This window comes from Canis lupus, chromosome 25, assembly GCF_048164855.1.
Source record: "Canis lupus baileyi chromosome 25, mCanLup2.hap1, whole genome shotgun sequence".
NCBI lineage: Eukaryota > Metazoa > Chordata > Mammalia > Carnivora > Canidae > Canis > Canis lupus.
This window is the reverse complement of record NC_132862.1, coordinates 35546917-35563222: the sequence shown is the minus strand read 5'-3', so window position 1 is coordinate 35563222 and position 16306 is coordinate 35546917. Positions and strand designations below refer to the sequence as shown.

The 16306-nt window shown below is 39.9% G+C and overlaps 1 protein-coding gene across 3 annotated transcripts in view; it reads right to left on the bottom strand.

Annotated features, from left to right (window-relative positions):
* Positions 1-350: 350 nt before the first annotated feature.
* Positions 351-16306, bottom strand: part of LOC140617498 (C-type lectin domain family 9 member A-like) — a 42702-nt gene continuing 26746 nt past the window's right edge. For 2 of the 3 annotated variants that reach the window (XM_072799021.1, XM_072799023.1), the window contains 4 exons: positions 14376-14483; positions 13662-13813; positions 3652-3758; positions 351-841 (listed from right to left, as the gene is read on the bottom strand). In XM_072799021.1, coding sequence (XP_072655122.1) covers positions 721-841; positions 3652-3758; positions 13662-13813; positions 14376-14483 — 488 coding nt within the window. In that variant the 3' untranslated portion in view covers positions 351-720. The remainder of the gene's footprint in view (positions 842-3651; positions 3759-13661; positions 13814-14375; positions 14484-16306) is intronic. The other variant, XM_072799022.1, reaches the window with a different exon arrangement.

The following is a 16306-nucleotide window of genomic DNA, read 5'->3' as shown; positions in this document are numbered from 1 at the left end:
ACAAAAATGTAAAGGAGTAATACTATTGTTTGCAGTTATGTAACATTTTTGTTTGGCAAATAGCATGCATATAGCTGTGCTTTCCTAGAATATCTCTGGAATACAATCTAAACTAGTTACATGTTTGCCTCTGAGAAGGGAACTAGGTGAATAACGAACAAAATAGGTTAAGAGAATTTGTTCATTTTGTATCTCTTATATTTTGAACAATGTGAATGTATTAATTACCTATTTGTATCAAGATCATCTCATTATTTTTTATTTATTTTTTTAAGATTTATTTTTATTTATTTATGATAGACATAGAGAGAGAGAGAGGCAGAGACACAGGCAGAGGGAGAAGCAGGCTCCATGCACCGGGAGCCTGACGCGGGACTCGATCCCGGGACTCCAGGATCGCGCCCTGGGCCAAAGGCAGGCGCCAAACCGCTGAGCCACCCAGGGATCCCCTCATTATTTTTTTAATGTAGAATCTTTTACTCAATCAAAATCAATGTATTTGACTTTCTCTGATTTAATAGTTCTTGAATTCCAAAACAATACATTTATTTTTTTGGATATGTAATTTCCTAAAACCTTTGTGTTTTAACCTTGCTGAGGAAGGTTTGAAAACCCTTAATAAATCATGCATAAAGGACTAATTTGAGTAAATACTCTAAGCTTTCCCCCTAGTAGCTGTTAAAGAATGAAAATATTACAACTTCTATGATAGTAATTATTTTAAGGGACAGTGAACTCCTTTTCACAAATGTAAAGAAACTGTTTACTACAATCAGCAGTAAAAATAGTTGATGACTTGAGATGTCCGCATTTTACATCCAGCAAACTCTGTTGGAAATTCCTGCATCAGAAAATATATTTATTTTAGAAAGTCATCTCAGGCAAAATTTATCACAAATTTAAAACATGTATAATTATTTGAATGGACATACAATGCCTGTGGGAGACATATAGCTGTAAGATTATAAAGTTATTGTAACTAAAACTAATGGAAATGCTGCCAATGGACAATTGGAGAAAGGGAAGAAGTTGAAAGGGTAGTATAGACTGGGATGTATACATGAGTGAGACATGTAAAACTTGAAAAATTCTTCTTCTAAGATTCCTGAAACTTCTAGGAAGTGACCAAATACAATAAAATAATTATGTGACACATTGTAACTGCACATAAAATTTTTTTCAGGTTTCTATGATTCATATTAATGTGCACAGAGTGTGCATTTCCAACACTAGCCTCACTTTGGCATAGAAAGTATTAAATGCATTTAAAACAGGATGTACTTTTCCCCGCTCAGCCTAATGTCTTCCACAACAAACAAATCATTAAAATTTTGTGAAATTGGGCAATGATACTAAGGTATTGGATTTTAAATTTGGGGGCTAAGCTACAGTTCATAGAAAAAAAAATGTTAGAAGTTTTAATTTCCCTCCAAATGTTCATGCATATCTCTGATGGGAAGTAGTAATTTCAAGTAGTAAAATTGTCAGTGAAAAACTCACCAATCTTTTAAAATCTGTTATTATTTGAGTAGTACTTCTTTTTAAAGGATTCCATTAACCTACCTGTTCCTTCATGGTTTTCCTTCTGTATCTTGAAGCATTTTACTCTATAATGATTTCTGGTTATCCTCATCTCCCCACTATCTTATCATTATCTTAAACATTTGGGTGTCCAAAGTTCAGGCCTTCAATTTCCTGAGAATCACTTCCACTCTCTTATTTAACACACTGTCTATGCACTACTCTGTGCAACATCTGCATTCCCAGCATAGACCTCTCACTTGAATTTCATAATCATATATCACAATGGCCTATGTGAAACCCCATATATAGTTAAATGTTTAATATATTTGTTAAATTATACCTAAAACTGAATTCCAAATATGCCATATTAACATTAATATCAGCATCATTCTTACAATTTCTAGACCAAAAACCTTGGAGGCATCCCTGATTGGTCTCTCTCACACATCTTTGAAAGAAGTGTGGAATCTGGCCACTTTATACTAGCACCAACCCTAGCAATCTTCGTCAAGCCACCACATCTCACCTGGATGAGTCCAACACATTCTGAGGTAGGCTCCTGTGTCCCCATATACTCCCTGAACCCTCCCCAAAATAACACACACCATCTAATCTCAACAGAATGTACACAGGGAGTCTCTAAACCAGGAAGCCTTCGCTTTTGTCATTCCTCTGCTCAAAACCCTCTAATAGCTTTGCATTGCCCCCATAAAAAATCCAAGTTCTTAGACTTTTCTCATGTCCTACACGCTCTCACCATCATTGTCTCTCTGACCTACATCTCTTCCTCCTTATTCACTTTGCTCCAGCATCACAGGCCCTCTTGCTATTCCCTCAAGCATGCTAAATACACTCCTACCTCAGAGTCTGCAACAGCTGTGTCTACTGCTAGGATGCTCTCCCATCAGGTAATCCACAGGGCTTGCTCATTCAAGATACTGTGCAAACATCATTTCTCAAGGACTCTGTCTCTGACCATTCCATTTAAAAGAGTGAAATCTCTTCCTCTTACTTTCATATACAAAAGTCCCTATGATATAGCTAACGTAAGAAACTTCCCGACACTCCGTAGTATTTATCTTCTTCTAATGTGCCACGTAATTTACTTGACATATTTGGTTTGTCCTCAGTCATCCCCACCAGCACTATCATGCCTGCATTAGGATGGATTATCTAGGGCAGCCCAGGTGGCCCAGTGGTTTAGCACCGCCTTCAGCCCAGGGCCTGATGGTGGAGACCCGGGATTGAGTCCCACATTGGCTCCCCGCATGGAGCCTGCTTCTCCTTCTGCCTGTGTCTCCGCCTCTCTCTCTCTCTCTCTCTCTCTCTCTCCCTCATAAATAAATAAATAAAATATTTTTTTAAAAAAAAGAATGTATTATCTATAAGAGGAGAATACTGTTGCATGTTTTATATTCATCAATGTAACTTCAATGGCTAGAATAGTGCCTGGCATATTGCAGGCAATCAATAAACAGCATGGTAATTAGCCCATGTCTCTCATACTGCCCGTCATGCTACCTAGATTTAGTTAGATCATTTTCTTCATTTTATAAACTAGTTTCCTGGACATCAACCAACAAATCGATGGGATTTAATCGATGGGAGAGAGGACTGCCATATATTATGTGCACTTGGGTGAAATAATAGCATAAAAGACACTAAGTGACCACATAAGATTACTAAAGGATGTATTGGAAAATGCTCTTTTTTTTTTTTTTTTTAGTTCCTAAATGATACCAAATAAAGAGGTACAAGTTTCACTGACAGAGACATCTGGGTTTAGATACAACTTTTCTTTCCTTGTTATATTTTTACCATTTCCTGCAAGCATACCAGTGAACATACCAGTATCAGAGAACATACAAGAGAAGGATACAAAAACAAAATATCACTTTACTGTTTGCAAGGACCTTCCATTAAAGAACATGAGAATAAATAATGCTCTTTAGGTCTCTTTGAGGCCTGAGATTTGCATTTGATTGCCTATCTAAGAAGCGATATCAAGTGGAATTAAAGATATTCATTCCCTAAGTCCCCTAAAATCCTTTCTTCTTCTTGACCTATAATCTACCAGGCAGTTCCTGAGGACGAAAGGGAGTGAGAAAACTGTGAAATGAAACTTACACCCTCTGAGATAGATGTGTGCCATCCAGCCATTGCCAGGGGTACTTAGCTCCTGCTTTAAATAATCCAATCCAATAATTGTATTTTATTTTTGATTGAATGAAGCGCTGTGGGAAAATTAGAATTATTAGTAATATTCATAGCAGTAATCAAGGATTCATGAATACTGGATATTTTTATCTTCAAATGCTGGTATGCTAAATGGAGGAGGCAAACTACTTTCTCCATGGTGTAGAGAAGAAATGGAAGTGGAAAGGACAAAATCACTCAACTTTTTATGACTGAATGAAAGATATCCAGAAAGGGATATGATGGCCTTAAAAGAATCTCCACCTATGATAAACTAGATAGGTAAATATGATTCCACTAAACCTAGAACTTCTCTCTCCCTCAAATAAAGTGAAAAAACAAGGTTCAATCTGGAGATATCTGCAATAATCTGAAGGACAGATATTTCTGTAAAACAATAAGAAAATTATCCAATAAGAAAAAATGGACAAAACATAAGATCATATTTCAAATAAATAAAGCATATTGCTAATAAATTTTGAAAGATTCTAAGAGAATCTTAGATCAGGAAAATGCAAATCAAAACCACAAGGATAGGGGATCCCTGGATGGCTCAGCAGTTTAGTGCCTGCCTTCTGCCCAGGGTGTGTCCTGGAGTCCTGGGATCAAGTCTCACATCAGGCTCCCTGCATGGAGCTTGCTTCTCTCTCTGCCTATGTCTCTGTCTCTCTGTCTCTCTCTCTCTCTCTGTGTCTCTCATGAATAAATAAATAAAATCTTTTTTAAAAACCCACAAGGATATATTTTACAACTAAAGCAATTATAGTGAAAGGGTTATGGGGAAAGGAGATAAAATGAGTGGGAAAAATCAGAGAGAGTGACAAAACATGAAAGACTAATTCTGGGAAACAAACAAAGGGTAGTGGAAGGGGAGGTGGGCAGGGGGATGGGGTGACTGGGTGACGGGCACTGAAGGGAGAACTTGACGGGATGAGCACTGGATTATACTATATGTTGGAAAATCAAACTCCAATAAAAAATATACCCCCAAAAAGCCATTATTTAGTTCATCTGTTTTTTATAGGTAAAAGTGATTAATTTATATTACTATTTCAATAAGAATTTTATTTTATTTCTTTTTTAAAAACAGGCAGAGGGAGAAGCGGGCTTCATTCAGGGAGCCTGACACAGGACTCAATCCCAGGTCTCCAGGATCAGGCCCTGGACTGCAGGCAGCACTAAACTGCTGAGCCACGCAGGCTGCCCATAAGAATTTTATAAACAAGAGAACCTAAAGGTTGGGTTTTTGGAGGGTAGTTTTTTTCTTGGTTTCTTTGCTTTTTTTGTTTGTTGGTTTTTTATGTAAGCTCTACACTCAACATGGGGCTTAAACTCTCAACTCTTGAGATCAAGTCATCAGTCATGCTCCACTGACTAAGCCAGCAGGTACCCTCGAATGTTGTGGAGATTTTTTGTTTTTTGTTTTTTCCAAACATAGAGCTTTTAATTCATTCTTCATAAGATACTACTAGAAGTAGCATTGCTAGGACAAAATAGTGTAACTAAAATTCAGTGCCTAAATGGAATCTTTAGAGGGAAATCTACAGAATCAAATCAATTGACTTTATGGTCCTAAACTTTATAAGGAATGGCACATATGATTTAGATTGTCTATTCTAGAAAAGAGATGCTTCCTCTGTCATTCTGGATTGTAAGTAAAATAAAAATCCATTAAAAAAATCAATCCAGCTATATTCAATATCTACTTTCATTCTTTTTCCTATGGCTATTCATGAAAGTACAATGTGAATTACCTCTTTAGATTGCTCACACCATTGAAGGAAGTTTTTCTTTGCCCTGTATTAGCTCTGAGAAGTTATATAGCGAACCATCTAATATATATTAAAATGTGATGGTGTAACACACACAATAAAAAGACTGAAAATCAGTCCATGGCACACACAGCAGAGCAATTTCTCTTGTTCATTGTTTAAAACAATGAATCTTGAGGGGCAAGATGGCAGGAGAGTAGGGTCCCCAAATCACCTGTCTCCACCAAATTACCTAGAAAACCTTCAAATTATCCTGAAAATCTATTAATTCGGCCTGAGAATTAAAGAGAGAACACCTGGAATGCTACAGTGAGAAGAGTTCGCGCTTCTATCAAGGTAGGAAGACGGGGAAAAAGAAATAAAGAAACAAAAGGCCTCCAAGGGGGAGGGGCCCCGCGAGGAGCCGGGCTGAGGCCGGGGCGAGTGTCCCCAGGACAGGAGAGCCCCGTCCCGGAGACGCAGGAGCTGCACCGACCTTCCCGGGCGGAAAGGGGCTCCAGGGAGGTGGAGCAGGACCCAGGAGGGCGGGGATGCCCTCGGGTTCCCTGGGACAGTAACAGACACCTGCGCCCCGGGAGAGTGCGCCGAGCTCCCTAAGGGCTGCAGCGCGGGCGGCGGGACCCGGCGGGACCCGGAGCAGCTCGGAGGGGCTCGGGGGCGGCTCCGCGGAGGGGGCTGCGGGGCGGGAGCAGCTCCGGGGACTCGGGGGCGGCTCCGCGGAGGAGGCTGCGGGGCGGGAGCAGCTCGGGGGCGGCTCCGCGGAGGGGGCTGCGGGGCGGGAGCAGCTGGGGGGGCTCGGGGACGGCTCCGCGGAGGGGGCTGCGGGGCGGGAGCAGCTGGGGGGGCTCGGGGACGGCTCCGCGGAGGGGGCTGCGGGGCGGGAGCAGCTCGGGGGCGGCTCCGCGGAGGGGGCTGCGGGGCGGGAGCAGCTCGGGGGCTCGGGGGCGGCTCCGCGGAGGGGGCTGCGGGGCGGGAGCGCGAATCCACCAGCGCAGGCTCCGGAGCACAGGGCGCCGGGACACAGCCCAGGATCCGGCCTCCCCGGGACAGGCAGAGGCCTGGAGGGCTCAGGACAGCGAGGACGCTCCTGCCCCGAGCTGAACAGATGAGCGGCCCCGCCCGGAGCCTCCAGGCCCTGCAGACGGAGAGCTCCGGAGCTACTGCGGGGGCTGAATCCAGGGCTCCAGAGCTGGCCCCGCCACTGGGGTTGTTCCTCCTGGGGCCTCACGGGGTAAACAACCCCCACTGAGCCCTGCACCAGGCAGGGGCACAGCAGCTCCACCAAGTGCTAACACCTGAAAATCAGGACAACAGACCCCTCCCGCAGAAGACCAGCTGGACGGACAAGTTCCAGGGGAAGTCAAGGGACTTAAAGTATACAGAATCAGAAGATACTCCCCCGTGGTTCTTTTTTTCTTTTTTTCTTTTTTTGTTGTTGTTTTGTTTTGTCTGTTTTGCTTTTTGATTTGTTTCCTTCCCCCACCCCTTTTTTTCCTTTCTTTCTTTTTCTTTCTCTTTTTCTCCTTTTTTAAATTTTTTTTCTTCCTTTTTTTCCCTCCTTCTCTTTTCTTTCCTTCTTTCTCTCCTCTCTTTTTCCCCCTTTCCCAATACAACTTGCTTTTGGCCACTCTGTACTGAGCAAAATGACTACAAGGAAAACCTCACCTCAAAAGAAAGAATCAGGAACAGTCCTCTCTCCCACAGAGTTACAAAATCTGGATTACAATTCAATGTCAGAAAGCCAATTCAGAAGCACTATTATACAGCTACTGGTGGCTCTAGATAAAAGCATAAAGGACTCAAGAGACTTCATGACTGCAGAATTTAGAGCTAATCAGGCAGAAATTAAAAATCAATTCAATGAGATGCAATCCAAACTAGAAGTCCTAACGACAAGGGTTAATGAGGTGGAAGAACGAGTGAGTGACATAGAAGACAAGTTGATAGCAAAGAGGGAAACTGATGAAAAAAGAGACAAACAATTAAAAGACCATGAAGATAGATTAAGGGAAATAAATGAGAGCCTGAGGAAGAAAAACCTACGTTTAATTGGTGTTCCTGAGGGCGCCGAAAGGGCCAGAGGGCCAGAATATGTATTTGAACAAATTCTAGCTGAAAACTTTCCTAATCTGGGGAGGGAAAAAGGCATTCAGATCCAGGAAATAGAGAGATTCCCCCCTAAAATCAATAAAAACCGTTCAACACCTCGACATTTAATACTGAAGCTTGCAAATTCCAAAGATAAAGAGAAGATCCTTAAACCAGCAAGAGACAAGAAATCCCTGACTTTTATGGGGAGGAGTATTAGGGTAACAGCAGACCTCTCCACAGAGGCCTGGCAGGCCAGAAAGGACTGGCAGGATATATTCAGGGTCCTAAATGAGAAGAACATGCAACCAAGAATACTTTATCCAGCAAGGCTCTCATTCAAAATGGAAGGAGAGATAAAGAGCTTCCAAGACAGGCAGCAACTGAAAGAATATGTGACCTCCAAACCAGCTCTGCAAGAAATTTTAAGGGGGACTCTTAAAATTCCCATTTAAGAAGAAGTTCAGTGAAACAATCCACAAAAACAAGGACTGAATAGATATCATGATGACACTAAACTCATATCTTTCAATAGTAACTTTGAACGTGAACGGGCTTAATGACCCCATCAAAAGGCAGAGGATTTCAGACGGGATAAAAAAAGCAGGACCCATCTATTTGCTGTCTACAAGAGACTTATTTTAGACAGAAGGACACCTACTGCCTGAAAATAAGAGGTTGGAGAACCATTTACCATTCGAATGGTCCTCAAAAGAAAGCAGGGGTAGCCATCCTTATATCAGATAAACTAAAATTTACCCCGAAGACTGTAGTGAGAGATGAAGAGGGACACTATATCATTCTTGAAGGATCTATCCAAAAGAGGACTTAAAATCCTCAATATATATGCCCCGAATGTGGGAGCTGCCAAATATATAAATCAATTATTAACCAAAGTGAAGAAATACTTAGATAATAATACACTTATACTTGGTGACTTCAATCTAGCTCTTTCTATACTCGATAGGTCTTCTAAGCACAACATCTCCAAAGAAACGAGAGCTTTAAATGATACACTGGACCAGATGGATTTCACAGATATCTACAGAACTTTACATCCAAACTCAACTGAATACACATTCTTCTCAAGTGCACATAGAACTTTCCCCAGAATAGACCACATACTGGGACACAAATCGGGTCTCAACTGATACCAAAAGATTGGGATCGTCCCCTGCATATTCTCAGACCATAATGCCTTGAAATTAGAACTAAATCACAACAAGAAGTTTGGAAGGACCTCAAACACGTGGAGGTTAAGGAAAATCCTGCTAAAAGATAAAAGGGTCAACCAGAATATTAAGGAAGAATTAAAAAGATTCGTGGAAATTAATGAGAATGAAGATACAACCGTTCAAAATCTTTGGGATGCAGCAAAAGCAGTCCTAAGGGGGAAATACATCGCAATACAAGCATCCATTCAAAAACTGGAAAGAACTCAAATACAAAAGCTAACCTTACACATAAAGGAGCTAGAGAAAAAACAGCAAATAGATCCTACACCCAGCAGAAGAAGGGAGTTAATAAAGATTTGAGCAGAACTCAACGAAATCGAGACCAGAGGAACTGTGGAACAGATCAACAGAACCAGGAGTTGGTTCTTTGACAGAATTAATAAGATAGATAAACCATTAGCCAGCCTTATTAAAAAGAAGAGAGAGAAGACTCAAATTAATAAAATCATGAATGAGAAAGGAGAGATCACTACCAACACCAAGGAAATACCAACGATTTTAAAAACATATGAACAGCTATACGCCAATAAATTAGGCAATCTAGAAGAAATCGACGCATTCCTGGAAAGCCAAAAACTACCAAAACTGGAACAGGAAGAAATAGAAAACCTGCACAGGCCAATAACCAGGGAGGAAATTGAAGCAATCATCAAAAACCTCCCAAGACACAAAAGTCCAGGGCCAGATGGCTTCCCAGGGGAATTCTATCAAACGTTTAAAGAAGAAACCATACCTATTCTACTAAAGCTGTTTGGAAAGATAGAAAGAGATGGAGTACTTCCAAATTCGTTCTAAGAGGCCAGCATCACCTTAATTCCAAAACCAGACAAAGACCCCACCAAAAAGGAGAATTACAGACCAATATCCCTGATGAACATGGATGCAAAAATTCTCAACAAGATACTGGCCAATAGGATCCACAATACATTAAGAAAATTATTCACCATGACCAAGTAGGATTTATCCCCGGGACACATGGCTGGTTCAACACCCGTAAAACAATCAATGTGATTCTTCATATCAGCAAGAGAAAAACCAAGAACCATATGATCCTCTCATTAGATGCAGAGAAAGCATTTTACAAAATACAGCATACCTCTCTGATCAAAACTCTTCACAGTGTAGGGATAGAGGGAACATTCCTCAACATCCTAAAAGCCATCTAAGAAAAGCCCACAGCAAATATCATTCTCAATGGGGAAGCACTGGGAGCCTTTCCCCTAAGATCAGGAACAAGACAGGGATGTCCACTCTCACCACTGCTATTCAACATAGTACTGGAAGTCCTAGCCTCAGCAATCAGACAACAAAAAGACATTAAAGGCATTCACATTGGCAAAGAAGAAGTCAAACTCTCCCTCTTCGCCGATGACATGATACTCTACATAGAAAACCCAAATGTCTCCATCCCAAGATTGCTAGAACTCATACAGCAATTCGGTAGCGTGGTAGGATACAAAATCAATGCCCAGAAATCAGTGGCATTTCTATACACTAACAATGAGACTGAAGAAAGAGAAATTAAGGAGTCAATCCCATTTACAATTGCACCCAAAAGCATGATACCTAGGAATAAACCTCACCAAAGAGGTAAAGGATCTATACCCTCAAAACTATAGAACACTTCTGAAAGAAATTGAGGAAGACACAAAGAGATGGAAAAATATTCCATGCTCATGGATTGGCAGAATTAATATTGTGAAAATGTCAATGTTACCCAGGGCAATTTACACGTTTAATGCAATCCCTATCAAAATACCATGGACTTTCTTCAGAGAGTTAGAACAAATTATTTTAAGATTTGTGTGGAATCAGAAAAGACCCCGAATAGCCAGGGGAATTTTAAAAAAGAAAACCATATCTGGGGATATCACAATGCCAGATTTCAGGTTGTACTACAAAGCTGTGGTCATCAAGACAGTGTGGTACTGGCACAAAAACAGACATATAGATCAATGGAACAGAATAGAGAACCCAGAAATGGACCCTGACCTTTATGGTCAACTAATATTCGATAAAGGAAGAAAGACTATCCATTGGAAGCAAGACAGTCTCTTCAATAGATGGTGCTGGGAAAATTTGACATCCACATGCAGAAGAATGAAACTAGACCACTCTCTTTCACCATACACAAAGATAAACTCAAAGTGGATGAAAGATCTAAATGTGAGACAAGATTCCATCAAAATCCTAGAGAAGAACACAGGCAACACCCTTTTTGAACTCAGCCACAGTAACTTCTTGCAAGATACATCCACGAAGGCAAAAGAAACAAAAGCAAAAATGAACTATTGGGACTTCATCAAGATAAGAAGCTTTTGCACAGCAAAGGATACAGTCAACAAAACTAAAAGACAACCTACAGAATGGGAGAAGATATTTGCAAATGACATATCAGATAAAGGGCTAGTGTCCAAGATCTATAAAGAACTTATTAAACTCAACACCAAAGAAACAAACAATCCAATCATGAAATGGGCAAAAGACATGAAGAGAAATCTCACAGAGGAAGACATAGACATGGCCAACATGCACATGAGAAAATACTCTGCATCACTTGCCATCAGGGAAATACAAATCAAAACCACCATGAGATACCACCTCACACCAGCGAGAATGGGGCAAATTAACAAGGCAAGAAACAACAAATGTTGGAGAGGATGCGGAGAAAAGGGAACCCTCTTACACTGTTGGTGGGAATGTGAACTGGTGCAGCCACTCTGGAAAACTGTGTGGAGGTTCCTCAAACAGTTAAAAATAGACCTGCCCTACGACCCAGCAATTGCACTGTTGGGGATTTACCCCAAAGATACAAATGTAATGAAACGCCGGGACACCTGCACCCCGATGTTTATAGCAGCAATGGCCACGACAGCCAAACTGTGGAAGAAGCCTCGGTGTCCAACGAAAGATGAATGGATAAAGAAGATGTGGTCTATGTATACAATGGAATATTACTCAGCTATTAGAAATGACAAATACCCACCATTTGCTTTGATGTGGATGGAACTGGAGGGTATTATGCTGAGTGAAGTAAGTCAGTCGGAGAATGACAAACATTATATGTTCTCATTCATGTGAGGAATATAAATAATAGTGAAAGGGAATATAAGGGAAGGGAGAAGAAATGTGTGGGAAATATCAGAAAGGGAGACAGAACGTAAAGACTGCTAACTCTGGGAAACAAACTAGGGGTGGTAGAAGGGGAGAAGGGCGGGGGGTGGGAGTGAATGGGTGATGGGCACTGGGGGTTATTCTGTATGTTAGTAAATTGAACACCAATAAAAAATAAATTAAAAAAAAAGAATGAAACTAGACCACTCTCTTTCACCATACACAAAGATAAACTCAAAATGGATGAAAGATCTAAATGTGAGACAAGAGTCCATCAAAATCCTAAAGAACACAGGCAACACCCTTTTTGTACTCGGCCACAGTAACTTCTTGCAAGATACATCCACGAAGGCAAAAGAAACAAAAGCAAAAATGAACTATTGGGACTTCATCAAGATAAGAAGCTTTTGCACAGCAAAGGATACAGTCAACAAAACTAAAAGACAACCTACAGAATGGGAGAAGATATTTGCAAATGACATATCAGATAAAGGGCTAGTTTCCAAGATCTATAAAGAACTATAAAGATCTATAAAGAACTCCAAAGAAACAAACAATTCAATCATGAAATGGGCAAAAGACATGAAGAGAAATCTCACAGAGGAAGACATAGACATGGCCAACATGCACATGAGAAAATGCTCTGCATCACTTGCCATCAGGGAAATACAAATCAAAACCACCATGAGATACCACCTCACACCAGTGAGAATGGGGCAAATTAACAAGGCAGGAAACAACAAATGTTGGAGAGGATGCAGAGAAAAGGGAACCCTCTTACGCTGTTGGTGGGAATGTGAACTGGTGCAGCCACTCTGGAAAACTGTGTGGAGGTTCCTCAAACAGTTAAAAATAGACCTGCCCTACGACTCAGCAATTGCACTGTTGGGGATTTACCCCAAAGATACAAATGCAATGAAACACCAGGACACCTGCACCCCGATGTTTATAGCAGCAATGTCCACAATAGCCAAACTGTGGAAGGAGCCTCAGTGTCCATCGAAAGATGAATGGATAAAGAAGATGTGGTTTATGTATACAATGGAATATTCCTCAGCCATTAGAAATGACAAATACCCACCATTTGCTTCAACGTGGATGGAACTGGAGGGTATCATGCTGAGTGAAGTAAGTCAGTCGGAGAAGGACAAACATTATATGTTCTCATTCATGTGAGGAATATAAATAATAGTGAAAGGGAATATAAGGGAAGGGAGAAGAAATGTGTGGGAAATATCAGAAAGGGAGACAGAACGTAAAGACTGCTAACTCTGGGAAACGAACTAGGGGTGGTAGAAGGGGAGGAGGGCGGGGGGTGGGAGTGATTGGGTGACGGGCACTGGGGGTTATTCTGTATGTTGGTAAATTGAACACCAATAAAAAAGCAAAATAAAATAAAACAATGAATCTTGGGGTGCCTAGGTGACTCAGTCGGTTAAGCATCCAACTCTTGATTGCAGCTAAAGTCTTGGTCTCTGGCTTATGAGTTCGAGCCCCATATGGGCTCTAGACTGATTGGATCCTACTTTAAAAATACATAAATAAATAAAATAGTGGTTCTTCTAGGTCTCTGTTACCCCTGTGTCTCCTCTCGAGAGAAATTTATATCAATTAACAAGTGCTTCAAAATAAAGTGGCCAAATAACATTGGAAGAAAGTTGAAACAATTATCCTAATAAAGACATAAGACTTCTTATAAAGCATTTACTTAAGTTGAATAAAGTAGACATACCTGCTCCTCTTTATTATCAATCTTAATGAGACTAGAATGTAGGCCTTGGCATGACTTCTTACTCCTCTCCCAAGTTTTCTCTTCTTTTGAAAAATAGTAACAGCTTTTTCCACAGCAGTACCAATTTTCTTGAAATGAGTCATAGTCTTTATCTTGAAAACAAAAGCCACAATGGTTCTCAACCACAAGACCACTTAGAGAACTGCCCTTTCCACATATTTCTTGCTTGCTGCAGACCAATGTTCAAAAAATTAGCATTTCCCCCACTTCCCAAAAGTCTAATGTTGGGAAGAGCTCTTTGGCCAAATTGTGGTACCAGGGACTATCTCTGAACAGACTTCAGATCATTGTTATGATTACACTGAGAAATCTTGACTTCTCGAGGACAAATATACTGCAACAACATGGAGTAGATATCCTCCTCGCAGGAAGAAATCCACCAAAGTGAATATACAGATATGGTGTTAATTCCAAGGGATCTATTTTGGGGGAAAATTCATTCACGAACATAAATTACTCAATCAAATCAACATGAGTTTGTGAAAGTCAAGAGTTCATTTAGCTATAATAAAGAAAATAGATTTGATTTTTTAAAAAAGTACCTGACAAAGTACAACAGAAAGTTTTAAAATTATATCTTGAAATGGGACAGAGGGGATAATTCTTTAAAAAGAATCCATCTGTAAACTATCACTGTAGGTATTCAGTACATACCTATGATAGGTGGTAAAATTGAGTGATCTTCAACTTCTACAAAGGAAACATTTTTTTCTTTTGTGTCCTTCATATCTTGCATTGTGTGTCCAGAACACCTCTGAAAAACTTAAATCCATATTATAAAATTAAGGTCATGAATGCCTTTAATAGATCATATTATGCTCACTCTAATTCTAAATGGCATAGTGAATGTTGTTGACTAAATGAAATTACAATCAGACAATGTTAGTCTAAAATGTTTGGGAAATATCAGAAAGGGAGACAGAACGTAAAGACTGCTAACTCTGGGAAACGAACTAGGGGTGGTGGAAGGGGAGAAGGGCGGGGGGTGGGAGTGAATGGGTGACGGGCACTGGGGGTTATTCTGTATGTTAGTAAATTGAACACCAATAAAAAATAAATTAAAAAAAATAAAAAATAAAAATAAAAAAAATAAAATAGTTTGAAGTGTCACAGAATAAAACAGAATTTTACATAAAAATGTAACTTGCTATGTATTATTTTTAAGTATATAAAAGATATAAAACATATAAGCATATAAGTCAGAAAATATAAACTTGAAATAAAACATTAACTAGCTTCTATGCCATCTACTCTTCAAATAAATATATTAAAGTTGGTGAAATTTTGTATTTAGTATTTATTTAGCATTTAGTATTCACATGTAAAGCCAAATACAGTGATTTCGCTCTCCTCTAGGATAAGCTTATAATGGATTCATTGAATTTACATGGAGCAAGAGCTCAGATGGTTCCTTCTAATATGCAAAAGGAAAGTTAAAAATCTCTGAAACATTGGCGCCTGCCTTTGGCCCAGGGCGCGATCCTGGAGACCCGGGATCGAATCCCACATCGGGCTCGGTGCATGGAGCCTGCTTCTCCCTCTGCCTGTGTCTCCGCCTCTCTCTCTCTCTCTCTGTGACTATCATAAATAAAAAAAAAAAAAAAAAAAAAAAAAATCTCTGAAACAGTAGTGTCTTGCCAAAGCTCACAAAAAAATGTAAAAGCATGAAGTATACTGCTTTGTGTGTGAACATTAAAAGAAAAATGCTTTAATTTTGTTACACAACTGAGAAACATAATTTTCAATTCTATTACTGCTCACCATCATTCAACTAAGTTCTATTGGATGTCTCTTTGACAAAATCCAATAATATCAATTGCACAGTCTCTTAATTTACTCAATTGCAATAAATGCAATTACTGCTTCAATTCAGTCACCCATTCCAATGTTCATATATTGGATCTGAATTAAGAAGACATATTAAGACCTCTAGTACCTAAATACTATTATTTCTGTGACTAACCAATTCCCTTGTCCTTTCGTTTCTGTCTATCCAAGGACACAGGGTACAGAACTAATCTTGGAAGGACCTCCAAGAACTTTGCAACATAGTCTTTAAAATAACAACTTAAAATAACCAACTTCATTGGGGCACCTGGCTGATTCAATCTGTAGAGCATGTGACTCTTGATCTCAGGGTCATGAGTTCAAGTCCCACATTGAGTGTGGAGCCCACTTAAAAATTTAAAAAAATTAAAAAAATATGAAAATGCCCAACTTCAAAATACTCTTGTCATTCACCATCTCAACTTCACACAAGCTTCTGAAAGTCAGATTCAAAAGAATCACAAAACTGTACACATATGGTTTAATGCTGACCAACAGTTATCTTTCTCATCACTAGTGCACCTCAACATTACACAGTGTTAATTATATAGTTATTAACACTCTTCTCAATTCAACAGCTATTTCCAGTATTTATACTTTTCCTAAATTTTCTAGTGCACCTCCTTGACTCTCCCTCTCAGATGGCCTCATCTGCTATTTCACAAAGAAACAGTCACTGGTAACTATACATTCCTCCCCAACTTCCTGCTTTTCCTCCTATAAATATACAGGCATCCCTCACTCCATCTCAGAAAAAA